Source organism: Ptiloglossa arizonensis, chromosome 1 (assembly GCF_051014685.1).
Source record: "Ptiloglossa arizonensis isolate GNS036 chromosome 1, iyPtiAriz1_principal, whole genome shotgun sequence".
Lineage (NCBI taxonomy): Eukaryota > Metazoa > Arthropoda > Insecta > Hymenoptera > Colletidae > Ptiloglossa > Ptiloglossa arizonensis.
In genome coordinates, this window is record NC_135048.1 from 34,495,943 (window position 1) to 34,521,759 (window position 25,817).

The window sequence follows — 25,817 nt, forward strand, 5'->3', positions numbered from 1 at the left end:
CACTGATACGTGGAAGTCATAGTAAGTATATTATGTTCATAGTATGTAATAGTATGACTGATGAAAAAGTTAATACAGTTCAACATATTTACTAAATCTACAAAACACTACGAAATAAAATCGCAATTTGAAAAGTAAAATACTTCTTGTACATCATGACAAACATTTTCAACAAAAACGTATGTGATGTGCCCCGTTTAAAGTATGACATTGTTCTACATAAATGTATCCAATGATTCATGAAAATCAAATTATATAAAAATTACTTCTACAAGTAAATAAATAGGACAACTTAAATGCTATACTTTCGATAGAATTTACTAACTTCGAAAACGAACAAATTCGACGAAAGGAATGTCACTTTTGATATGAAAAAGGTGTAAACGAAAGTGGTATTTCGATTATTAAATTCCGACAAAGTTTCAAATTTAGAAAGATAGATGTACGTACGCTGCCATTACAAGAGCGATATCATAATCTCATCTAAGCATGTAGAAATAACAAATGTCGTATTGACAAATCTATCTGTACAACATAATTACCGTTTAACGCTAAATAAAAATATTTTCACTTTAAAAGTTGATATATTAACAGCCAACGTTCGTTACACCGTACGTGCACAAAGAGATAGCAATGCACATTTCTCACGTGACTTCGTATACAAAATCATCTTCCAGTCTTAGAACCGCGCGTATGGAAATTTAGAGCGCATTCGGCGTCTAGTTCCTCGTCCTCTTCCGGTTTCATTGTTTGCCCCTCTCCCTGCATGTCCTCCACGTACTACAGCTTGACCTTTAAAAAAAATTTATTTTTTTTTCAATAATAAACATGTTTCTACTTTGTACCGAAAACGCTGTAAATACAGCATTATTGCGATTTGTTCTTTACTTACCCCTGCCAGATTGACTTTCCCAAACAATAGGTGTAGGCCGAGTACCACGCGTTGCCCTAAATGGCGATCGTGATGATCGTCGTGCCGTAGCACTTCTAGTGCCGTTTGCCGCTGTTGCAGCCGCAGCCGCAGCAGCTACAGCCATCATTCGCCTTTGACGCGTGTTACTGGACGGAGATGCTTCTGCTTCACGATTCTCTTCTTCTACTTCATCCTCTACTATGTCACTTCCCGGTTCTTCGGTACCTTCACCGGTGTCAACTGCATCGTCATCCCCAGAAATTAAAGGACCCGCCTCTTCCGGACGCTTTTCACTCTCTGAACTAGTTCCTGCGCACATATGTAAATAAATGATTATCTACTTGGTATGAGTCATTTCCGACCGATAATTTGAGGAAAATTAATGCATGTACCGAGTATCACAAATTGTGATTACCTATAAACGAACGCAAATTAATATAGATTTTATGATCACTACCTTCGGTCGGTGTCGTACTGATAGATTCTGTGATTATTTCAGTTTGACTATGTTGCTGATCATCGACACCGACTACACAAATACTAGGTATCGCAGGTTCTTCGCTAGTTTCACCAACAGTGGTACCTGTCACAGACACTGGTGTCACTGAAACTGGTGTTTCCTGTTCTTCGGATGGTCCACTGCTTGTCTAGGAATAAATTACTCGATTAAATAACGCATACAGTACTATTGTATATAGTAATATTTTTTATAACATATATAGTACTATTTAGTCATTGTTTTACCGAAGGTGGTAAATCAGCAGCTGGTGAAACTTGCAAAGGCGTAGTAGGCACACTACGACCAGTACCACCATCTTCTGATTGAGCAAGATCCATTCTTGTATCATCCATACTTTCTTGAACCACTTGGGCCGCACCGGAACTGGATGAACCAAATATTGTTCGAGCTGCTGATCCAGAAGGAGTTGACAAAGAAGGAGTTGATGATGCTGTCGTTGGTGCGGATGAATCTCCAAACGTGAAACGCCCTTGAGGAACCTGAGGTGAACTCACAGCTTCTCCGAATCCATCTCCTCGACGGGGAACGAACAAAGTCGGAGTGCTTGGCACTATACTATCGTCACCCCCATCCTCGTATCCTTGCTGTGGCTAAAAATTACAGATTTTTGACATTTAAAATTGCTTTATTAATAAAAATGTATTTTTTCTTGCTATCATGCGCGAAACGAACCAAAAGAAGATGTTGTTGCTGTTGTTGTCTAGGCATGGGTGCAATTCCCCGTGATGATCGAGTTGCAAACGACGTAGGCGGTTCTCCCGTTGGACCAGCGCTACTAATCGCTTCAGACTGTTGCTGTTGTTGATTTGTGGGTACCGTAGCTTGTGCTTGCCTTGGTACTTCTACACTCGTAGAATCTTCACCCATTATAATCTCAACTTCGTTATTATCTCTTTCTACTTCTACCTCAACTTCATAAGGCATTTCCTCTTCTTCTTCCATCTCTTCGTACGGATCATTATCAAATTCTTCTTCTTCCTGCGTTTGATGATTACCTCCTCCTTCACCTTCATCGCAATCTACTACAACTACGCACCCTTCTTCTACTTCTTCGTCTTGATCTCGTTGACTCGACGTCGGTACCTGAACATTAGGTTCATATATCGTATTTTAAATATGTATTTATCAGAGTTGGATAGATTTTATTTGAAATAAGATAATAAATAATCATTTAAAAGCAGTAATCCATATTAAATCTATGTGTTGTAAAATTTCTTTAAATTCATTTATATGTCGATCGAATACATTACCAATTTGTCTTTGTAACGTTCGACGTCTGAAATGTCTTAGTTGATATTGAGCAACTTATTATATATCTTACTTGCGTCCTAAACTTGCATACGTGAAACATTATACGGAAATCTAGATTCCTAACGCAATTGATAATAATATCATGATAGAGTTAGAGGGTATGTATTTGAAAAAACATTTGATTAAGTAAAAAATAAAATGAAAAGTTATTTCATTTAAAATTCAAATAAGAAAATAATTTAAAGAAAAATCACTTGACTGTTCAAATAAAATAATACAGAATAATTCTCCCACCAATGAGACACCTCAGCGACAATGCCGTGTGAATCTCATTTTTAATTCACAGACGTTACAAATACAGCAGTTTCGCTATAGTAATCATTGTCGTCGAGCAGCCGATAACGCAACGAGGACATCGAATACTTCATTATTATATACAAACACGGGATTATCGCTATGGTGTTTAGGCAGTGGCCTTGTTCTCTCTGACGAGAGAAGATTCAATTATTTTTAAATTTTTTAAATTTTTATTCGAGTAATGTCTAGGTCTGGTAATTACTATCTAATATATTTCGTTTCTCTGTAATTCAAATTTACCTGGTATTCGACTTCTGAAGCACTTGCACTGGCAGTGGATGCCATTTCTTGCCTAGTTCGTTTAGTTTTAGGGCTAAGAACTTGTTCCTGTCTGCTATGATCTACGCCCTCTACAATTCCAGATCCCGATGCCGTGGAATCGAGCGTCCTGGGACGTTTATGTCCTGTCGAAGCTTGCGACGTGCTCACTGATTGAGTTGAACTACTGGCCACAGTTTGCTGTTGATCACTGGCTGCAGCTTGTTGTTGTTGCTGTTGCTGCTCCACTCTTGGACTGACTAATGCAACAGTTTGTTGTTGTTGTTGCTGCTGCTGCTGTTGTTGTTGGCATTGCTGTTGCTGTACGTTGAGTGTTTCCGCACTTTCTGGATCTTCTCTTTGCGTTGACTCGGCTGATTCGCTTAATTGTGGCTGTACAACAAGTTGACGTAAAGTACTAGGTGCTGTCTGCGACGAGCTGCTAGTACTAGCCGGTTGAAAATCTGGAAGACTACTAGTTGGAGAGCTTGTTTCAGTAGTGTGTACTACTTGTTGTTGCGGTTGTTGTTGCTGATGAGGTGCAACCATAACCGGTGCACTAGCAGTTGTAGGTAAAACAGCAGCTGTTCTAGATTGCACTACTACACTCATAGGACGAATACTTGCTAACGGAGTTTCAGCACGAGCAGACATTGGCTTAATATTGGCTGTTGGTGGTTCTGTGGTAGCGCTAACGCCACTAACACCAGCCAACTGTCGCTGTAGCTGAGTAACTCTTTGTGAAAGACTTTCTTTCTCCGCCTGAATTTCTGCTTTTTCATGTTCAAGACGGGAGATTCTGCCTTCCATTTGAGATTTAAGAGCTACCAGTCTAGCATCGTGCTCGGCAGTATCCGATTCAGTAGCGCCAGCTTCAACTTTTGATTTCAAATCAAGCAATTCTTTTTCGCAAATCTTTTTCGATTCTGTCAATTGCATGATCTTTGTTCTTGCACCTTTTAATACTTGCTTCGCACGCTCTTCCTTTTCTACGCTTGTCTTATTCATTGTATCAATTTCTTTCTTTAACAAATCAGCTTCATTTTGTACAACTATCATTTGGCGGGACAATTCGTCGACTTTTGATGTCAACTCTATGTTCGCTTGACGCAATTCTGTTCGACCTTCTTCTCGCAATTGATCCTCACGTTCTTGAGATACATAAGTATTATCCTCACTTCCTGAAGTACCAGCCGCCGTTCGAGACTCTTCGGTCCGATTTTTCTCTTCCTCTACTGTTTTCGCAAGTTCTTCAAACTGAGTCTTATATTTCTTCGCTATTTTTCTTATTTGAATCTCTTTGTTTTTAATGTCATTCAAGATTGCTTCTTTATCGCTAAGTTCTTTCCTTAATGTAGCTAGATCTTTAGATTTAGAAGAAGAATCAGCAAGAGCTTCGCTCAAATCCACGCCTAACTTACGTGCTTCTTCGGACACTTTCTGAACTTGGTCTCCTTGTGCCTGTACTTGTTTCTGAAGTTGTACTAATTGCTCTTCTAACTTAATTTTCTCCATTTTCAACTGATTCAATTCTTCTGCGCGTTTAGCATGCATCTCGCGTTCGGAAGTGAGTAATTTGCTAAGATTTTCACGTTCAGTTTGCAATCTACGCCAATCTTCCGGACTTGTCTTGTTAGCTCTTTCTACTAAGGCGTTAGCTCTTTGCCTCCATCTAGTTGCTTCTGCTTTAAGGCTTGTATTTTCCTGCAATAAAGCTTCTATTTTTACTTGCATGTCTCGCGTCATGTCTCGAAGCGGTACTACTTCTTCCGAAAGTGCAGCAACTTTCGCAGTAAGTTCTGAAACCTTTGCACTCAGACTGTCTCTTTCTTCTCTCAGAATTCTATTAGAATCTGTGATCGCGTTCAATGTTTCAACTTTTCGTAGCAATTCTGCATGTTTAGACATGGTCACTACATCAATTTCTGATTTTTCTCTTTCTAAATTAAGAACAGCTTCACTTTCCTTTAGTCTCTTCTCTAAGACCTACATTAATGAAGAATCATTGTCAATAATATGACAAAGGAAAATTTTCATGTATATAAATTTTGATAAATAAACGTAATACTAACCTCTACTTGAGATTTTAATCTAAGATTCTCTGCCCTTAAAACATCAAATTTTGTTACAGCTAAATCTTTTTCGCGTCTCAAATACTTCATAACTCTTAGTAACTGTTCTGCAGATTTAGAATCATCTTCAAGTCCACTAAAACTACGATTCATTGCTTCTAAACTAGTATCAGGACTTTCCTGACTACTCATTTTGGTTTGTTGACTATGCATGATTGCAGTTTTATCACTTAATTCCTGAATTTGAGTATGTAAAATAGCATTTTGCGCATCCAAATCATTTACTCTTTGTTGCATTTCTTGCATTTCTTCGACCAATTTTTTCCCCCTTTCTTGACAAGCGGCTCTTTCAAGTTCTAAAGCTTCTACAGCGGAATTTCTTTCTTGAGTTAAAGTTGTTATCTTTTGGTCTACCGCTTGTGCATCTTCTTTTAACTTTGCTAATGTCTAAAAGTAACACAATTACATGAATTAAATTAACTTCGAACATTTTGCACTTGAGTAAATAACAAAAATCAATTATATTTACCTGAAGATCTGCCGAATGCAGTACCATTTCTCTAGCGTATTTTTCTTCTGCTTCTTTTGCAGTTACTGAAGCAATATGTAAATCCCCTTTTATGATTTCTAGTTCTCCCTTAACTTCATCTAATTCTTCAAGTTTCCTTTCTGCATCAGCCAATTTTTCTCTTAATTCAGAATCAGTTTCTTGTCTACCATTAGAAACTTTCGCTAATTCTTCTACTAAGTCCTGTACTCTTTTTTGTAGAGACATTACTTCTACGCGTGCTTCTTTTAAAGCAGTTTCTAATTCTTCTTTACACTTATTATGCTGCACTGTTAATTCTCTTAATTGTGCCTCTGCACTTTCAGCTATATCACAATACTGTTGACTTTGTTGTCGCGCGGCTTTGAGTTGTTCCGATAAAGATTTCGATTCTGCTTGTGCTGTTGCAAGTTGCATTTCGAGCTCTTTTAATCTCTTTACAAGATTTTCATCACCTACACATTTAAATTTGCACACAATCTTATTTATAATCATCAACTATCTAAGTATATAAAAACTTAACTCCGTATTATATACATACCATTAAAAGGTTTTGATATTGAATGAGTAACCGCTTGTCTAAGTTTAGTGTTTAGTTCCTCTATGCGCTGTATATTTTGGGAATCGGATTGACGAGCTTGTTCCAACTCTGTACGAATTTGTTCAGTTATATTACGTTCTTCAGTCAGTCGCTCCTGTGCTGTTGCAAGTTGCCTTTCCAAATGGGCTGATAATTCTCTAAATCGATCTTGTTCTTCTTGCAGTCGTCGTCTCAAAGCCGCGCATTCCCTTGTGGCATCATCTAAACGTTGTTCGGCACGCAATTGACCCTCAGCTTGAACGCGTTCCAAACTAGCTTTAATGGATTCAACATCGGCTCGTAACAAAGCTTGCGTTTGACGTTCTCTTTGATATACTTCGCGTTCTTTCAAAAGACGTCCTTCAGAATCACGTAAAAGCTGTCTTTCCTGTCGTAAATTTTCCAATTGTACTTCAGCTCGAGACAAACGCGTCTGAGCAGCTAAAGCTTCATCTTTTAGAATCATTAAACTTTGTTCGTGCTTGCCTGTAAAATAAATAATTGCAATAATTATATTATTTTATATATCTTTTTATATGATATTTTTAACAATAACAAATATCCAGTACCGATTGTCACGTTATAGTTAAAACATTTCTCCTCGAGAACTTTTATTTGTGATTTATAAGAAGTAACATTTGCTTGTAAAAGATTGAACCTATCATTAGCCGAATCTAATTGTGCCTTTAATCTGCAACAGCGAGCTGAACTTGCTTCTGCTTCTTTCCTTAGTCTTTCAACTTCTTCTCCTAACATTCGTTCGTGTGCTGCTCTTTCCTTTCTATAAGTATCATATTCATCTGTAACTTGTTTTAATTTAAATTCACATTCTATTAACTGCTTTTTCAATTCCTTTTCTTTATTAACATCATCCTGAATAATTTTAGTTGATTCATCTTTAATAGCTTTTTCTCCATCCACTTCTTTTGTACCTTCTTTCTGAGTAGAAGGAAGTTCTTTCTTTTCTGATGTATTTGTCTGTTTTAAACATTGTTGATACATATTTTTGTACATATCACGTTGTCTTAAAAGACCCTCTACCATTTTTGTTTGCCTGTCTTGTGCAGCTTGCATATCTTCCAACTGTTCTAAATACCTGTTATAATTTTAGGAAAATAAAATACATAAAACAATTTATAAAAATGTAAATTACTTTTAATAAAATTATAAACCTGTCTAATTTCTCTTTCATTTCACCAGAATTTATTTCATCAGTTGCTCTTTCAATTTCTTCCTGTCTTGATGACAATGTACGGACTATTGATAATAATTTTTGATTATTTTCTTGCAGTTCTTCAATGTCTTTAAAAGTCACAAGCTTTTTACTAATAATTTCAGATGAAGCAAGGTTATCCATATCCATTGAGTTTGAAAATTCACTTGAATGGACAGTTGTACCACTTCTATTTTCTTGAACTTCTTTCAAAAGGAAACACACCTGAAACAAAACATTTATACATTGTTCTTTACCAAGTCATATATAATTATGTACAACCATAAAATATAATCACAAGTAAATTCCTTACTTGTCTTGCTAAATCTGATAATTCTGTTTTCAATCTTTGATTTTCTTTAGTATGATGTTTAGCAATACAATTTGCTTCATCTGCCGTTTCTTGCAACTTATGATTTTCTACTAACAGTTCATCTAATCTTGATGTAAGAGTTGCAATATTAGTCATAGCTGTTTCGTAATCTTCACGTTGTTGTTGTAAAACAGGAGCTTTATCTTCTAATTCGCGTAAAATAACATCCATTTGAGATTTCAAACGTTCGTTTTCTTCACGTTCCGAAGTTAATTCATTTGTTACATCAACTAACTGTGTATAGATCTGGGTAAGACTTAAGCCTTTTCTAAGCACTCGGCTAGCTATGGCTGCTGTTGGTGCAAGTTGTTCAACAGCTTGATCTAATCTTTCTATAAAAAATTGTATAATTAATAAACAAACAGAATAAATGTTGTCAAAAGAATTGCTTACCTTGTTTAATGTTTTTAAGTAATTCATTTGCGTGATCCAGTTCTTTTGTAAGTTCATCTATCTTTTGTTCTTTTTCTTCTAGATTTTCTTTGTGCTGCAATTGAAGTTGATTATGTGTAGTTTCTAATGTCCCATATTGCTCAGTAGCATGCTCTAGTAATTCCTGAAGTTCTTTGACTGCATTACTAAATTCTTCAGCTTTTGCATTTGCTTCATCAGCTATTCCTTTATAAAGATCTGCTAATCTAGTTTGAGCACTAATTTCTTCTCTATAAGAAGCATGCATAGAAATTTCATGGGAACGTTGTTCTTCTAATTTCTGAGTGAGTTCATCGCAGCGTCTTTGAATTGATGCATAAGATTCCCGCAGTTGTGATGTTGACTCATTAGCAATACGTAATTCTTCATCACGTTGTGACAAACGAGTGTCCGTTAAAAGTGCTCGAGCAGAAGCTTCTGCTCTTGTTGCTTGTAATTCTGATGTTCTTTTTGCTAATTCCTCTTCAAGACCTGCCATTTGTTGTGAAAGCAAAACTCTTTCTTGTTCTAAACGCTTTTCCCTGAAAAATTCATTGTAATATATTTGTTGAAGAAATTTATCTTTCACATTTATTTAAGATGCGTACTTAAATTCAAGAGTCATATCGCGACTTCGAATTTCCTCTGTTTCTGCTAGAGCTTGACATTTTGCAGCAACAGCATTTTGTAGCTGATTACTTAAGGAAGATAATTCAGTGTGCATTCTTTCAATTTCTGTATCTCGTCTTTCAACCTGTAATTGCAATGCATCTCTTTCATCCACAATTGTGTCTCTATGCCTGCGTAAATCTACATTTTCTTTCTCTAATCTGTAATATTAAATATTAAATTAGATATTACACGTTATGACACATATATTTTTTTAAAATACCTTTTAACATTGTCTTGTAATTTTTGTATTTCACTCTTAGCTTCTTCTAAATTAGTCTCTAATTCACCATTGTATTTCTCTGTCAATTCTAATTTTTCCTTGCAGCCTTCAAAATATGATTTTTCTTCAGCTAAGTCTTTTTGTAATTTATCCAAAGTTTGATCTAAAACGTATAATGTATAAATACATTGTAATGCATAAATACACTTAGATAATAAACCTTTGGAAAATAAAATCGATTTTCTTTTAAATTCTTTAATTTTAATAATGTTTACTGAAATGACATACTTTTGTATTCAGTAATCATTTAATGAAATGAAATGATCTTTTATTCGCAAAAAAAATTGCCTACATTTTTAATAATCACTCTGTGTAAACTATTCGACGGACGCGGCATTTCCTTACGAAGAGAGGTTAACCCTTCAAGTAAATAAACCGGGGAATCGTTATTATAACAAAAAGTGCAAAATTCAAATAAAATTTACCGAAGTTTTTCCTATTAGTTTCAAAAACTGCTTTGGCTGTAATGTACTGTTCAAATTTTTCATTGAAATACGTGTTTAATTTTTTAACGAATCCTTCCGGAATTTGCTTTAATTCTTCGTCATTTAAAACTTTTCGCAACGCATTGTGTTCATTCTCTTCTGTTTTTTCCATCTTTTTTGTTGAACGTAATTTATAAAATCGAGCAAATTTTTCTTCAATATTAAACTTGTGCTTCGTAAATAGTTGTGTGCGATCGAAGACACATTTGATAACACATTCAATGATTCAATACCTATCGCTTTCCTCTTCAAAAATCACTGTGGACTTTATCGAACTGACGCGACTCACTGGAAACTATAGCGTTCTGATCAGCCGTATTCAGCGCTAGTGTGCCATTTTACAAATAAGATGTACCAATAATAAAATTACTAGTTTATCTGTTATTATTTTAGATTATCACATACGTAAATAATTACTTCTATTAATTGAATTTTAGTTAATTCAAGAATATTTTTCTATACATTTTCTTTAACTAAATCTTTTTGTTTTCCCTCTTTCCTGAGAACAAGATAGATTGAATAAATTTCCACTTTTATTTTACAAAAATGATTACAATGGTAAGAAATGTACATTTATTTCATATGTACTATAATCATGTATCTCTGCTTTTATACAATTTGTTTTCAATAATATCATTGCATTTTAGGTAATATACACGTTTTGATATGTAGTAACTATTAACGAATTGAAGGTGATAAATATAGCACATATTTACGACTGCTTTTAACAAGTGAAAGAAGGAACATTGTACACAAATCATATCCTAAATATTTATAAGTGAAAAATGATGTATTTCTCATTAATTTAACAAAAATTAATTACTATATTTAATAGGTTGTTAGAGAAATGAATTTTTCTTTAAAGTCAAAGACCTGTAAAGGTTATATCAATAAATATATTTATTGTATCAAACAAGAAAAACAATGCATATCAAAGCTATACAGTTATAGCAATGATACAAGTATTAAAACAAGTTATTTGTGCTCATTGCCGTATAATAACAAAATTAAATTTAATAAAAATGGTCCTCTAAGCATGCAGATTAAAGATCTGTTTAATTGGCCTAATTTACATAGAAAATTGTGTACAAACATTGTAACAAAACCTGCTAATGTTTTTGGAGATATTTCATATGAAAAATATGACAGAATTAAAATGGATGATAAGGAATTAGAAGAAGAAATATATATGGAAAAATACGCAAAACCTCCAAAATGGCAGGAAAGGAGTTCTGGAGAATATGTTAATCTTATAAAATCTTATTTACATAACAAAGATTTAAATCAAGCATTAAGTGTATTAGACTTAGTGAAAAAAGATCGTCACAAACCTAATTTGTATATGTTTCAAATTTTAATTCGTGCATTTGCTGTACAAGGAAATATAAAAGTATGTTTCAAACTGTACAATAAATTGAAGAAATATGGTTTCACTGTTAATGATGCAGTGTATAATTCATTAATCAATGCTTGTGCTGAATCAAAAGACAAAACCCTTGCATTGCGGTACTTGCATTATTTGAGAATAAATTTTTATCGAACTAATTATATTTTAAATGAGGTACATTATATAACTTTTATAAAAGCTTATAATTGGCATAAAGAAATTTCAATTGCTTTTGAAATAGCAGATGAAGCAAGGGATAAAGGTATTTGTACACCTGGCCTATATGCTGCTTTATTTCATGCATCACTCAGTGATAAAAAATGTGGGTTAAGATATGCTTTAGTTTTGTGGCATCAAATGAAAAAAAATAAAATAAAACCAAATGTAACTCATTATAATCTACTTTTGGGAGCAATTAAGGATACAAAACTTGGAGAATCAAATACAGACAATCTCTTGAAATCAGAGTTAATAGGTGCAGAAATTCAATTTAACGAAGTAGGAGAATCAGATTTGTTAAATTCCCCACCACTCTTAAGTACTGTATTTCCTAAAATAAATAGAAATGATTTATTTCAAAATGAGTTTTCAACAATTAAGAAACATAATATTAATTCAGAGATAATTGTAATAGATAAAACTGAACTATCAGTCCAATATTTAAATAATGTATTAGCAGAAAATAGATTATTTTTATTTGGAGGACTCTCCCAATTATTAAAACGGATGGAAAGTGATAATGTAATACCTAATATTAAGACACTATCATTGATCGTGTTATTAATTCCATCTTCCATAAAAATAGAAGAATATTTTCTTAACTATGTTTACAAGAAGAAGTTTAAATTAGATACTGATTTTTTTAACATGATTATTAAGAAACGAAATATGAGAGGCAGATTTAAAGAAGCAAGAGTAAGTTTTCATTTATTATTATTAATGAACAATTCATAATGCAGTTTAAGTACTTTTTAAATGTTATAACATTTAATTTGTATTTTAATACAGGCAGTTCTTAATGAAATACAAAGAAATAATCTTTCACCAAATATTTTAACATTTGGTGTATTAGCGCTTGGATGTGATCAATTTCATCATGGGAGAGAACTTTTAGAACAAATGAATAATATTAATTTTGAACCTAATAAAATAATTTTGGGAACACTTCTACAAAAAGCATGTTTCCACAAAGATTTTAAGTATGCGTCATTTTTAATTGAGTATATGTCGAGAAACAACATTAAACCATCTGAATATATATTGAAAACCTTAACGAATTTTGAGAAACTAATATTAACGTTTCTAAGAAGCAAGGTATACAAATTATTTTTAAAGACATTTTAAACCATATGTATGTTATAAAACTATATTGTGGTATTTATTAATATTTTAGACTGTGTATAAAGAGAATGAAATAAGGAAAGTTTCTTATGAATTTAATAACTTTAAAATGCTATGCAAAAAATGTAAAATAATGGAAACATTAAGTAATCAACATTCTTACAAATAGTAAGTATTATAAGTAAACAAGAAATTAGTTTTAAATTATGTTCTTTAATTTCAAATTTGAATTAATATTTAAAATATGTAGAATTAAGACTTTCAGTGTTTCTTGTTTTATATTTTATTTAAATGGTTTTATTATTAAAAAAGAAGCATTTTATACAAAAATTACTGTATTATATATTACATTTATTATTACGAAATCTTTAATTTCATTGGAAGTGACAAATTATAAAATCAGAAATATCGTTAATGAGCATCATTTCTTCCTAACTAAATTTAAAATTAACGGAGATAAGGAGTTCGTGTTTCTTGTGTCCAAGGTCTGCTTCTCGTTCCTGCATTGATCGCTCGGGAAGGACAGGTTCCACGGATACTGAGTTTATTATAACCTGTAGGTCCTGTTGGTTGTGCTCCACATGTTTCTAACGCTACGAAGTCGTCGACGTGTAGAGATGGAGGTCGTGAGGTGTTTGGTGGTCTAGATCTGAACGGATCTGCGCCTCTACCTACACCTCCCACTACTGGACCACCCCTTAAAGAATTGGTAAATTGCGTCCTACCTCGCATAGGTGTAACTACAAAATAACAGAAGTAAAAATGTTAAATAAAACATGATTCAAAGGTGTCTTTAAATGTAAATTGTTTTTTTAATTCAATTTTTAATGCCTGTTTTATTATGTAATATAATGTAATATATGTATGTATATATAACTCACCAAATGGTTGTTTTACTTTAGAAACAGGAGATGTTGACTGTTTTTGAATGTCTCTAGTTTCATGATCATCAGCTTGTGTTTTTGATTGTAGTGGTTGAGTAGCATCATCAGGAGGTGCCTTTGAACACAAACTTTGAGCTTCTGTTAATAGATTAAAATCAGCAGGAAGCAATTCAGCTGCAAGAGCTAACAAATCCACTGTATTTTCATTTGGTGCTTGACTGGGTGACTTAAATGCAAATTTCTTTGGTCGTTTAAGAACAAGATCTGGAGTTCCCAAACATCGCTGAGAAAATTGATTCAATAGAGCTTCTGGAGTTGGTAATAACGGTTCTAACATTTCTGGAATAGGCTCTTTTTCTTCTTTATCTTCAGCAGTTTTCAAAATTTCTACTAGTTCTTGTGCACTTTTTATCTTTTCCAGGGGATGATCATTTTTATCCCATGATATTAGAGATGCAAGTTGCTGTATACGTAGATACAAAGATCTTCCCTGTGATTCAGATGCAATTAAATTTTCTAAAAACATTATAGTTAAATCTACAATAGCTTGAGCCTCAAGATCTTCTAATACAGAAATTTGTTCTAATAACGATCGTAATGCGTCAGGATTATTTTCCAAACAACTTTTTACATGATATAAACCATAATTATGACTGCTAAGAGACAGAAGTATACGAAGTGTACTTTGTAGTATCTCAGGTTCAAATTTTGTACTAGTTGCTAATATGTCAATGAGTGCAGCCAAAATAGATAGGAGTGGTTCCTTACTTGGTACCGAATGTGTGAGCCTTTTCTCAAATGGTTCATTTGCATCTTCTTGCATAAGACTCAGTGTACAATCACATAATGTTTCAAAAATATCAAGAAGTTCATACTGTATCCGAATATTATTTGTATTTTTAAGTACTACACACATCATCTCAATAACAGGTGGATACTTTTGATCAGATTTCACTTGTGCTCTAGATGCGGGGCTAGTTAAAGTTAACAAAGTAGCTTTCATAGGTGCATGTCTTGCAAGCTCACTAAGTAGTGCAAGAATTAAAACATTATTCTCGAGAGGAGTCGAAGCTATTATTCCATCTAATAAACATCTACCCACGAGTAATGCTGTAGGTGCTGCCAAATCACTTAATTGTTTACATACTTTTGAAAGAAGAAGAAGTAAATCTGTATTCCAACTGGCACAAAGTAAACGTAATGTTTCAATTAAATTATTAGCTTGAGCCTGTAAATGAGCAGACCATAATTTTCTAAAGCCTAGAACACGAGCAGCATCTTCAGTTATCGTTTCTTTCAAAGTCAAAACAGGTGGTAATAATCTTGTTAGAAGTTTTAAACCAGGTCTAAAGTTACACGGACTTAGGGAAACCATTTTGAGAACTTCACCTAACATTTGTGTCCACAATGATTTTGCTACATTTCCTGATCCATCCGAATCCACAGCTTGTGTGAATACTAAAAGTGTGCCTACTATTTCTTCAGATAATGTTTGAACAATTCGAACAGGAGGAATGGCTTCAACCAATGAATAAACACCAAGAAGTGGTACCACAGCTGTCAAATCTTTAAAATCTGTTGCCATACATTTCACAAGGCGTTCCAGCAATGCCCTTGTTAATCTTACACATGGAAGAAGTAATGCAACTAATGCTAAGCCCCTCCGACCTGTTAAAGCTGCACGATGCAAAAATGGCTGTTCATAAAATTCTGAAATACTTGCCATAACTGCAACAAGAGCTGTTAAACCATCAGCAGCAAATAACTGAGTCAATGCATTTCTATACTTTAATTCAATATAAGGCTCCATTGGATCCATATCATTATTTGAAGGAAAAACAAGGTAATATAAAATTCTACAAGCTGTAATTAATTGTCCTGGAAGAGAGGCTGCTTTATCTGCACTCTTCCTAATACATGCAACAAGCTGAGAAACATCTCCATAATTCCAATGAGTAGATTGTGCTGCTGTTGTCATATATGATGTAACATCTTTTAGGACAGCTTGAGCTCGCGACTTTTCTAAAATAATTGCAGCACGATTTTGAAATATTTCTATTCGATCAGAATAACGAATGGTTGCTGATATAATCTCTGCAGAGAATTCGCAAAGATTTGGATCTGAAAGATGGGGGATTAAAATGTCAATAAATTCCCCTGTTGGAAGCACTGTTATTATAGCTTGTAAACCTTCAGGAAATATTAAAAAAGAATGTAGTTTCTTTAAGGCTAACCAATCAGAAGGTTGATATTTTAAACGTAATAAACACTGTACAACTTGAAGTCGCCAAGCCAAAACTGATCCTGCACCAGGTAATTCGTATTTTAAAGCTTTTAAAATTAATTTGGTAACTTCTGGCTCTTTCAGTAAATGTAGTAATCCTTCTTTTGTATCAGAAATACGTAGAAGAAAACGTCGAGTAGCTTTAATTAAATTCAAATCTGACTTTGGGGAAGTAAGTGCCACAAGAATGTGATATAAAAGTTTATGATAGTCAAAGTATGCTATTAGATGACATCGAGGATTTCGATTTTGCTCTCGTTCAAATTCCATTTGTGCTCCAGCTGGAAGCTGACGTTTTGGTTGAGCCATTAGTGTCGGTGCACATATGTACGTATTTGTCAATTCAGTTACAGCGAATTCATTGAGTTCCTTCATTTCGTCAAGAAATTCATAAGTATGTACTTTTCGTAACAACGAGCTTAAAGCATATTTTAATCTTGCTAACTTAGCTGTGTCTAACATCATTAAAGCATTTTTATATAAATTACATTTTGACTTCAGAAACTCTTGAACGATTATGGGACTTATCAATGCAGCATCTAATGTACGAAGAGCAGAAAGTTTCACAGGAAGTGCCACGTTTTCCCGCATGCACAATGTTAATAATTTATAAGGAGCATCTACTTTTAACAATATATCTGGACCTTGTGAAAGTTTACATAAAGCTTCTGCTAATCGTACACCAACTTTGACATGACGAACTTTATAAGCTGGCTGAGGTTGAGCACGAGCAAGATCCATATCTAAACCTGCATTCACAATATTAGTCAAGTCATTAAAATCTGTGCTATTTAAATAAAAAGGGCTAAGTATTGCGCATAAAGATTCACAATTATGAACAAATGTCTCTTTCTCTTGACCTGATGCATTATTAAAATGCAAAACTGATTTTGATAAAGATTGAAATATTTCATGTATCTTATCCAACATTTCATTGTTATTAGCATATTCTTCAATGATATTCACTGATTTTTCTAGTTCCAATAAATCAGGTGGAGTTAACGAATAAATGTCATCTAATTGCACATTTTCACATTCATATTCTGTAGTAGATGGTATATCATCTGCCATTATATCTTCATCGGATAATATAGGTTCAAATGGCTCTCCTGTTTCTTGGTCACCACCATCTTGTTCACCTTCTTCTTCTTCAGCCGATATTGATTCAGGACTTAAAGATACCAAAGATTCAGAAGGTGGTGAGGAAGGACGTTTCACAGATTTTAAAGTACCATTTGTACCATCTTCTTCCCAATGTCCTACATCTGTTTTTCCAGTATCTGATGAATTTCTGGACGATTCTACTGTTTGAATCGGTTGTATAGGAGGTGGTGGTGTTGCTGCTACACATGTTTCCTATGAATTTCATGATAATATTGTAAGATTATTACCTCTGAAATAAATTACATAAATTTACAATTATGTTTATATTATTTACACTTACACTTGAATTTGTCTGTGCTTGATTTTCATAATACCACTCAGATTGTTGTTCAGAAATTTGAGTAGTATTTTCTGTAACTTCTTCTAATCCACTTGCACAAGCTGCAGACCCAGCAGCTGAACTAATAACTTCTTGTGGATTATTCAAAGATTTTGTCAATGTTCCATAGACGGCCAAAGTGATGGTAGTATACCATCCTCTCAATACCAACCCATCTGTGGGAATTTGTTTTCTCTCACATTCTAATTGAATATGAATATTTTGTTTATAATCTAGTTCCCCAAGAGATTCAAATGTAGATGCGCCAGGTTTACTTAAATCATTTACAAAAAATTCAATGTCAAATTGAGATGGATTTGTTGCTCTGAAATTAGAAGGAAACAATAATATAAATAACATAACGTTGTATTATTTTGACATAAAACAATTTCAAAAATACTATTAATTACCCTAAACGAACACCTCCAGGAAAATCTGCTTGTACCCTAGCACCTAATGGAATAATCCTAACTTCGCTAATATAAACAGGTTTTGGAAACTGGACTAAATCTAAATTAAGTTCCTACAAAGTATAAATAATATTTGTCAAAATTCTCACATGTTTCGTTGTGTTATACGGAAAGTAAACAAAGTAACCTTACTTCTGAAATGTCGTGTGAAAATGTGTCAAAGAATAATAATTCTGTGTTATCCATGTCTTGCTTATTTCAATATAGAGAAATATTTTGGAGTATCATTTTCCTTAAAGCGATAAAAATTATATTTACATTATTTATTTTCATATATAAAATATTACTGTTTACGAAATGTAATTTAAGCTTTGATATCAAATTTATATTGATAAACACTTATTTTTCATGCAAATCTACAAGAATTGAAACGTTCAATGGTAAAATGAACTTGAAAATTAAAAATTTTTTAAACAATTCGCCGCTATAGATTGAAGTAGCACACCACTCTTCATTGCTCTTTTATATTGGTGTAAGTTTATCCAATTTAAGTAACGCCATCTGGTTTCGTGTGTCACGTACTTTCGATTCTATTCGTTCTACATCGTTATAAGAGAAATTGGAATGACTAATACCTGTGCAATTTTTCCTGAGAGAAAATTTTTCCTTCTGTTGTAAATTATTTTGCTCGCAATAGAATTTAGATTTCGTGTATTTTATACATTCACCCGATTTGTATGGGTGCTTTTTATATGTATTTTATAAGTAGTACTTATTGAATAGCTGTGATAACGACATAACTCATCTGCGTCACTGGCTGCGTTCTTGATTATTTGTAGATTTGTTTTGAATCGTGATATGGCTACAATGAAGCAAAAGTTCTATTAGATCAGTAAGTGTGAGGAGAGCTTTTGTCATAATTCACATTGTACAACATTAAATCACTGTAAACATCTTAAACATTGTTATTAAAAATTGATAACACGAATGTTACCTGTCGCGATAGGATCTTATGATGTTTTTGTAACAATATGTACGGTTGAATTTCATTTTTGAAACAGGTGAAAACTTTTGTCAAAACTATTTTTAGATTCTGTATCGTGCACGCATATGTTCTGAACTCTTGAGGAATAAATGGATTACTCTTGAAATATTTAACGTTATTACTTGTTTCTTTACTAAACTGTCATTTTAAATTTAAATGATCAAAAATCGTTAAAATTTGGAATTTTACATTTCCGTTTAATCTTTACTTTTGGACCTCAAGAAATTAAATACGCCTATTTATATACAATTGAGCAATAACAAAAAGGGATGTTTAAAAAAATCAACTGTGATACATGTCTGCTTTCAGGAATGGTAGCTGCTGGAGCCACAGTTTTAATGGCAGCCAGCGAAAAAGGTTCTTTAAACAGAACAGAAAATAATTCCACACGATATGAGAATCAGAATGTTTGTTCTCATTATAATGAAATACACAATAGTCAACAGATTGTAGAATGTCCAGCAAAAAAGAATATAACATCTTGTACTGTGAATAGTAAGTGAATCTTAACATTTTGAATCTTTCAAATTTATAAACTACATTTGAATTATTACAATTTATTCATACAGAAACAATTGCTAAACAATATATAGATTTGTAGAATATATGCAATGTACTTCAATTTGATACAAATGTTTCTCAATGCTCTTGTAACAGAGAATAAGAGTCGCAACTCCATGCTGGAAAAAAACAGTCGTTTAATTTCGAGGTCAGAAAGTAAAGAGAGTAGTAAGAATCTTACATTGTATAAGACAACAACAATCCGTGAAACTAAAGCTTCCAGATTAAGGGCTGCTTCAATAACATCGCCTAATGGTAAACTGTAATTTTTACCTGTAATTTAATATTATATTTCAGTATTGTACTTTACACTTCATAATATTTAGTTTATTTATATAGGAGGAACATTAATATCAAGGAGATTAGGTATGTCAGATGCATCTGCTTCCTTAGGTCTCCAACCCAGCACTAGTTTATTAGTTAAGGTTGTAAGTATTTACTTTTAATGTGTGATTATAGAGTTTGTATATAAAACAATAATGTGGAGCAATGTATACAGGAAAATTCAGTATCAGGTAACAGTAGTACTATAAATCCTGTAAGAGAAAGAGATAAAAGCTATAAGCGGAAATCATACTTGAATCGATCACTTAATATGGAAACAACAACAGGAGATCGTATAAATCAGTGTAAGTAATTTAACATAATAATTATTTAGTTTTAATTTGTAAGATGTCAATAGTAATGTACTAAAAATTTGATACATATCTTCAGCTGAATGTAATGACAGACGAACCAGAAGACAATCAAATAAGCAAAGCTACATATCTGACACAATATCTACTTCCAATTCTAGTAACCAGCGTCAAGTAACAACTAATTTAAGTAAAAAGTCACTTGACTCAAAAACAGTTTATCAGAAAGTTAGTACTCAATATGTTACAAATAATCCAAAAATCTCTACATTGCCTTCTGTTAATCCTCTTGCAAGCACTAAATATTCAAATATACAACGAACTAGGTAATGTTATTTATTCATTTTTGCAGAATATTTATGTGTATATATGCTTGTGATTTATGTTGTAAATATGTACTTCTATTATCTTATGATTTGCTCTTTAATCTCTTATTATTTTGGCATTGATGTCCAAAACTAATACAAAATTTTATTTTATGGCAGTGGTGGTCATAGTGATTCAGAAGTTTCACGAAGAGTTGATGCATTAACAGCATTAACAAAATCTGCAATAGAACGTGTGGAAAGACTTACATCACAGGCAAATTTGTCTTCAAGTTATGGACCACAATTGGAAAACCACTTGTCTAACACATCTCAAGGAAATTCCATTAATAACACAGAAAGCAACACAAGTAATGCACAAGTGTTACAATTATCACCAAGAAAACCAGTTTCAATTCTTAAACATAAAATGTCTGATGGTGAAACAGGTCAAAATTTGTCTAATTCCACTCATACAGTTTTGCCAGTGACATTTTCACCATCTGTAGTAGAACCAACACATAAAAGACATGGTATTTTAAAGAAGCGTAGTAGCTTAGATGAAAGTGAGATACTCAGACGCCGTAGCTGCTCACCAGACATCTCTTTTGCTGATAATGCTTATTCTGAATTCAGGCCCATATTAAAAAATCAAAGGCGATCATCTCTGGATGAAATTATTAAGAGGGATCAAAGTCCGGATCCTCAACCTACTTCCATATTAAAACGAAAATCGTCTAGAGAGGATGATAGAGAAGATCAACAAGTTGGTTCTTCGGAACCACAGGGTATACTCAAAAGAAAATCCACAAATAGCCTACGAACAAGTAGTGTTAATCATCACGTGATCATTACAATGGATGCAACAAGTGTGAGTGGTCCTGAAATACTTGATAGTTCTGAGGTGAGGCCAATACTGAAGAAAAAGCACAGTCGAGAGGAATTGTTTGGTAGCGATCTACCGTCTTTGGAACCACGACCAATATTGAAAAAAAAATCAAGCACAGAATCAGATGAACACGACGATAAACCCAAAAAAACAATTTTAAAATGTACTCGTAAAAATTCACAGGATGAATGTAATTACGAGACAGAATTAACGTCACCGAAGAAGTTGTCGATGCTTAGAAATCGTTCTTTACAAGGTAGAGTAAGTGGAGCGTTGGAAAATGATTCTGTGCGACCTATATTGAAACAGCCCAGCGGTAGAGACACCGAATCGCGAGTTCGTTTGAACTTACACGATGAAGCAATAGTTAACGATGAAGTATGTACCGAATCGGCAGATTTATTTTTACGAAAAAGAGCACAATCTGTAGGGCATGTGCAGCCTTCCAATATTCCTAATGAATTCACTGGTGTACTTAATAAACGAAGATCTCTTGAATTCACATCAATGAGTGATGTGTTACAAGAAAAGTTAGAAACAAGATTAATGACCAATAGTAACTATTTAAAGACAGACCTTTCTTTGGATGGTGAGAGTGCCAATACTTCTGCTATTTTTTCTGACACGTTAAATAGGTATGTGATGTAAGTTTTATAAGTTTATATATATTTTTAGAAAATAATTTACAATAGTAGTGTATGTTGTAAGTATTTGATAATTCAATAAATGTGATATCTTTCAAGCAACATTTTTTTAAAATTAAGGATTTGACTATCAGTATTTTAAATAAAATTGTAATTTAAAAAAATGTCATTCAATTGAACAAAAGTAAAGTAACAATTAAAAATTGTATTGTGCAAAATAGACTTAATCATTACTATTCAATATAAATTTTTTCATTAAGGATACACTAATATTTAAACAGTTTGTTTTCATCTACCAATGCCATCAATTTGTAATATTCTACAGTAGATATTTGTTTACACATTTAGTTGGTATAGTAATATACAAGTTTGGTAAGATTTTGAATCTGTGCCAAGTTTAATTATAGATCACCTAGCAATTCTGAAAGCTACCAGAAAACAGAGAATCAGAACATGCACACAACCTGTACATCTGTCTAAAAGTTAATTCAGACTTGAACTAGTAGTACTTTAGTATTTTTTGACAGAATTTTTTATCTATATAAAAGGCAATCTTGTGTACTATTAAACTAAACATATTTTTTTTGTCTATACTTATTCTCCTCAATGTGCATATCATTAATTTGAAAAATTTTAGATATATGTATGTGAGCTAACTTGTTATGTTAACTTTTATAATATTTGTAAAACGAAAGCTGCTACTGTAAAAAATTCGTAAGTCCCTGAAACGAGTGTTGATTAAACATTCTGGTATGCATATATTTAGATTAGAAATTACAACTTTTTGCATTGAAAGAATAACAATAATAATACGTTGCTATTAAATACAGTAGTTCATATAAATTATAATAATTATATTTAAATTCAAGAAAACATTTTAACAAATCAATTTTGTGTTTAATTATAGCATAATAAAAGAAAAACCTGCAGAAAAGGAAAAACAGACTGTGACAGTATTTGAAGGTGAAGTAGAAGATAAAGTAAATTTACATGAATTCTCTGTAACTAATAGAATCGATAAAAATATTACACTTTCTGACGGAATGACAGATAACAAAGAATGTGCGAGTGATGAAGTATTGTGTACACATATAAACCAAGACATTACAGACACTCAAGAAAATAATAGTGTACATCATAGCAGCAGTGTTTCTAAAATGGCACTGCATTTCAAAACTTTGCAAGAGAAAGCAAATTCTAAAGATAAAGATAATTTATCTCAAAGGACACCAAACAAGGGCTCGCGTAGCATACAACGTTACAGAGAACGAAAACTTCAAGGAAATGATAGATTTAACACTCAACCAGTAACGTTCCAAGAAGTACAAGAGGCAGTTTTACAAAATCAACGTAAAGCTACATCGATTAGAAGATCAAGTTTAACGGAAGGCAATTCAACTGCAACTGATGATGAGTTTGATCCTTCTAAATTAAGTTTAGCAGAGCGAGTGCGTTTGTTTAATCAAAAGATTGATACTGAAAAGAGTTCAGTGTCAAACAACATGCCACCAGAAAAGCATTCACGGAGGCGACCAGCTACTCGTTATAAAACACAACCAGTTACATCTGAAGAAGTTGAAGTAGCATCTCGAATACCTCCATTGAATGCAGTTCAATATTCATTAGATAATTGTAAGTACTATACACTTGTTAAAACTTGTTAAATTAGTTAAGATAGTAATATGCTTTTAATATTTTAGCTGTTTTTCAAGAGCTTCATGGACAAGTTACATCTCCTCAAAATGATGTACCAAAAAGCATTTTAAAATCTGTAGCATCCCATATACATAGTGCGCCTCGAACAAAAAGTCCTGAACTTGAAGGTTTGAAAATGATAAAATCTGTACTTAAAAAGGAGTCGGAAGAATCAGAACAAATGTTTGAAAATTCCGATTCACCACGTTCTATCTTAAAATCTAATTTAAAATTGGAAGAGAAAAAGGTTGGTCACAATGTTTGGAACACAAAAGATAAACAGTAATTTTAATGGAAACAAGGATGTTCATGTTAATGTAAAATTCGTTTACAGGTAGGAAGCTCAATGGAAAACAATTATTCTACACAGTGCAACTTGGATTGTGCTTATAGTATGGAAAAGGATAATTGTATAGAAGGTAGGCAATATGAAGCTAAAAGAACACATACAGTCTGTTTACAAAAATATTACTCACAGTTAATTAAATAAAATAAAAATCATATCTGCATTAGATGGCATAAACAATAGTCGAACTGAAATCACTCCATCTAAAAATGATGAAGAATCACTTGAAACATCAGATGATGAGGTGGCATCTGGAAATCGTGAAGTATGTAACATAAAAAATGAAGATGTACTTTCTCATCGCCATTCTATTTTTTCAAAACAAACCAGGTAAAGGATTTTATATTAATATATTTATAAATTATATTAAAATAATGTCTTCTGCTAAACTTGAGCATTGAAAACCTTTAAATTACTAAAATACCTACTCTATTTTTGTATTATTGAAATAGATTATCAAGTGTGAACTAACAATGATCTTCACTTATTATTACAAGTACTGATAAGATTATGCTATTATCAAGGAGTGGAGATAAAAACATGTACCTCTATTATAATTAAGTACTTACAGATACACTTCATTGTTGAAAAGCGCCAGCCATCACGCAATTAGCAACAAAACACACGAAAGTGAATTATGTGGTGCAACAATACAGAAACAACATGCTGTAGCACTGCCAGGATTATATCGTAGCGCAACACAAGCGATACCGACTATAGATACTAATGATGGTCCAAGTATGAGTATTGCAGACCGATTAGCCGCACTTCAGCGCAGCGGTAGTACAAATTGGAAACGACGCATAGCGTCCGAATCGTCTAATATGTCGGTGAATATTTTTGTATGCGTTGTTAGTCCTATTAATAATCCTATTAATAACCTTTAATAAGTCTCATTAACTACCATAATTGAAAATGATTGATTAGGATGGATTGTGTGCTGGTTCATCTAATAAGGAAGAATTGAGTATCAAACATGGTGTACTTGCCGATTGCCTTGGAAAGTTAGGGTCTGCCACAGAAGGATGGAAAAAGAGAATAGCTGCATCGGACGCAACGAAGTTTACCGTAGCAGGAAAAATGAAAGTAGAACAATTGGAGAATTTAGAATCGGGACCATCTTCGCCACTTATCGAAGTTACAGGAAACATTGCGGATCGAAAAAAGAAAACTCCTCGTCCGGAACGATTTAGAGCGAAAAGGGGTAAAATTACTTAAAATAATGTTAAAATATTTGAGAATTAAATTAGTAGATTAAAGAATATAATTAGTGTAAAGAAGAAATAACATGCTTTAAACGCAGATACATTTTTAGGATATATGAAAGATGTTGTATCTATGCCAACTAGTCCAAGTATGGATTCATACATTAAATCGCGGGGAAGCTTTTCCGAACCTACAAGCGATGATAGTGGTTAGTAGATAATTTTTAAAATTTTCTTCATCTTATGTGATAACTAACTTAATCTTATTGATATTTATTTAAGAATATTATTTAAATTGTATCTGTATCAAGTTTATACACTTTACAGGGGAAGAATATAAAACAGGAAAAAATCTATCACCTACTGTGTCAATTCCCAAGATAGATGATGAAACATTCACCTCCTTCTTTACTGGAATTTCATTAGAGAAATGTGAGGCCGAATCTGTTGATTTAAATGAAAGCGATTTTGATATTATTACATCGCAATCTGAATTGTAAATTTTCTCTTTTTTAATGGACGATATCACTAATTATATCTTAAATAATGATTTTAATGATAGATTCATATTTTTACAGATTAGTTCAAAAGCGTAATATACGGATACAACGACGACGTGTCATCTCTAGAAATCCTCTTAAAGTACTTGCAGCTCGCACTGATTTGAAATCAGAATATACTGAAGTACGAACTGGTATTGCGGAAAAAGTAATGAAACAATTGAATGTTGAAAAATGTAAGGTGTCATATTGCATTATTAGCTATCGCTTT

At 32.9% G+C, this 25,817-nt stretch overlaps 4 protein-coding genes across 7 annotated transcripts in view; 2 read left to right on the top strand and 2 right to left on the bottom strand.

The window, feature by feature from the left end:
- On the bottom strand, positions 1 to 10,178 carry Mgtor (nuclear basket protein megator). The gene is made up of 16 exons (XM_076318616.1): positions 9,873 to 10,178; positions 9,388 to 9,550; positions 9,104 to 9,325; positions 8,478 to 9,037; positions 8,025 to 8,416; positions 7,671 to 7,936; positions 7,068 to 7,594; positions 6,460 to 6,984; positions 5,901 to 6,373; positions 5,372 to 5,818; positions 3,282 to 5,285; positions 2,106 to 2,516; positions 1,658 to 2,023; positions 1,371 to 1,560; positions 893 to 1,222; positions 1 to 792 (listed from the first exon to the last, which is right to left on the bottom strand). Exons 1-16 carry the CDS (start codon positions 10,042 to 10,044, stop codon positions 680 to 682), a joined length of 7,161 nt encoding a protein of 2,386 aa, XP_076174731.1. The 5' UTR covers positions 10,045 to 10,178; the 3' UTR covers positions 1 to 679.
- On the top strand, positions 9,623 to 13,539 carry LOC143150419 (pentatricopeptide repeat-containing protein 1, mitochondrial). Its single transcript, XM_076318694.1, has 5 exons — positions 9,623 to 10,490; positions 10,580 to 12,234; positions 12,328 to 12,633; positions 12,713 to 12,828; positions 13,146 to 13,539. Coding segments are annotated over exons 2-5 (1,878 nt in total). The 5' UTR covers positions 9,623 to 10,490; positions 10,580 to 10,779; the 3' UTR covers positions 13,147 to 13,539.
- On the bottom strand, positions 12,991 to 24,565 carry Vir (VIR_N domain-containing protein). Of its 4 annotated transcripts, XM_076318655.1 has the most exons (9): positions 24,411 to 24,565; positions 23,972 to 24,092; positions 19,509 to 19,600; positions 18,357 to 18,583; positions 17,914 to 18,013; positions 17,722 to 17,834; positions 17,273 to 17,636; positions 13,542 to 17,184; positions 12,991 to 13,400 (listed from the first exon to the last, which is right to left on the bottom strand). In XM_076318655.1, the coding sequence occupies exons 5-9, from the start codon at positions 17,965 to 17,967 to the stop codon at positions 13,108 to 13,110; spliced, it is 4,467 nt and encodes a 1,488-aa protein (XP_076174770.1). In that variant the 5' UTR covers positions 17,968 to 18,013; positions 18,357 to 18,583; positions 19,509 to 19,600; positions 23,972 to 24,092; positions 24,411 to 24,565; the 3' UTR covers positions 12,991 to 13,107. The 4 variants fall into 4 exon arrangements, with proteins under 4 accessions (XP_076174770.1, XP_076174779.1, XP_076174789.1 ...); XM_076318664.1 differs by lacking the exon at positions 19,509 to 19,600; XM_076318674.1 differs by lacking the exons at positions 19,509 to 19,600; positions 23,972 to 24,092; positions 24,411 to 24,565 and adding an exon at positions 18,716 to 18,818.
- Svil (Supervillin) overlaps positions 18,346 to 25,817 on the top strand; it is an 11,529-nt gene continuing 4,057 nt past the window's right edge. Inside the window, exons 1-16 of the mRNA XM_076318629.1 lie at positions 18,346 to 18,613; positions 19,076 to 19,261; positions 19,424 to 19,582; positions 19,667 to 19,755; positions 19,827 to 19,956; positions 20,042 to 20,288; positions 20,448 to 21,800; positions 22,708 to 23,432; positions 23,501 to 23,742; positions 23,830 to 23,914; positions 24,009 to 24,171; positions 24,404 to 24,683; positions 24,769 to 25,045; positions 25,157 to 25,255; positions 25,374 to 25,542; positions 25,625 to 25,782. Coding sequence (XP_076174744.1) covers positions 19,078 to 19,261; positions 19,424 to 19,582; positions 19,667 to 19,755; positions 19,827 to 19,956; positions 20,042 to 20,288; positions 20,448 to 21,800; positions 22,708 to 23,432; positions 23,501 to 23,742; positions 23,830 to 23,914; positions 24,009 to 24,171; positions 24,404 to 24,683; positions 24,769 to 25,045; positions 25,157 to 25,255; positions 25,374 to 25,542; positions 25,625 to 25,782 — 4,360 coding nt within the window. The 5' untranslated portion in view covers positions 18,346 to 18,613; positions 19,076 to 19,077. The remainder of the gene's footprint in view (positions 18,614 to 19,075; positions 19,262 to 19,423; positions 19,583 to 19,666; positions 19,756 to 19,826; positions 19,957 to 20,041; positions 20,289 to 20,447; positions 21,801 to 22,707; positions 23,433 to 23,500; positions 23,743 to 23,829; positions 23,915 to 24,008; positions 24,172 to 24,403; positions 24,684 to 24,768; positions 25,046 to 25,156; positions 25,256 to 25,373; positions 25,543 to 25,624; positions 25,783 to 25,817) is intronic.

Bases quoted from the DNA above. Each gene is read 5' to 3' on its own strand.
- LOC143150419 (XM_076318694.1), top strand. From the start codon at position 10,780: ATGAATTTTTCTTTAAAGTCAAAGACCTGTAAAGGTTATATCAATAAA. The intron at 12,235-12,327 runs GTAAGTTTTCAT...ATTTTAATACAG, and splicing joins GCAGATTTAAAGAAGCAAGA to GCAGTTCTTAATGAAATACA. The intron at 12,634-12,712 runs GTATACAAATTA...TTAATATTTTAG, and splicing joins TAACGTTTCTAAGAAGCAAG to ACTGTGTATAAAGAGAATGA.
- Vir (XM_076318664.1), bottom strand. From the start codon at position 17,967: ATGGATAACACAGAATTATTATTCTTTGACACATTTTCACACGACATT. The intron at 17,835-17,913 runs GTAAGGTTACTT...TATACTTTGTAG, and splicing joins TTTCACACGACATTTCAGAA to GAACTTAATTTAGATTTAGT. The intron at 13,401-13,541 runs GTGAGTTATATA...GTTATTTTGTAG, and splicing joins TAAAGTAAAACAACCATTTG to TTACACCTATGCGAGGTAGG.
- Mgtor (XM_076318616.1), bottom strand. From the start codon at position 10,044: ATGGAAAAAACAGAAGAGAATGAACACAATGCGTTGCGAAAAGTTTTA. The intron at 7,937-8,024 runs GTAAGGAATTTA...GTTTTGTTTCAG, and splicing joins TATCAGATTTAGCAAGACAA to GTGTGTTTCCTTTTGAAAGA. The intron at 1,561-1,657 runs GTAAAACAATGA...ATTTATTCCTAG, and splicing joins CTGCTGATTTACCACCTTCG to ACAAGCAGTGGACCATCCGA.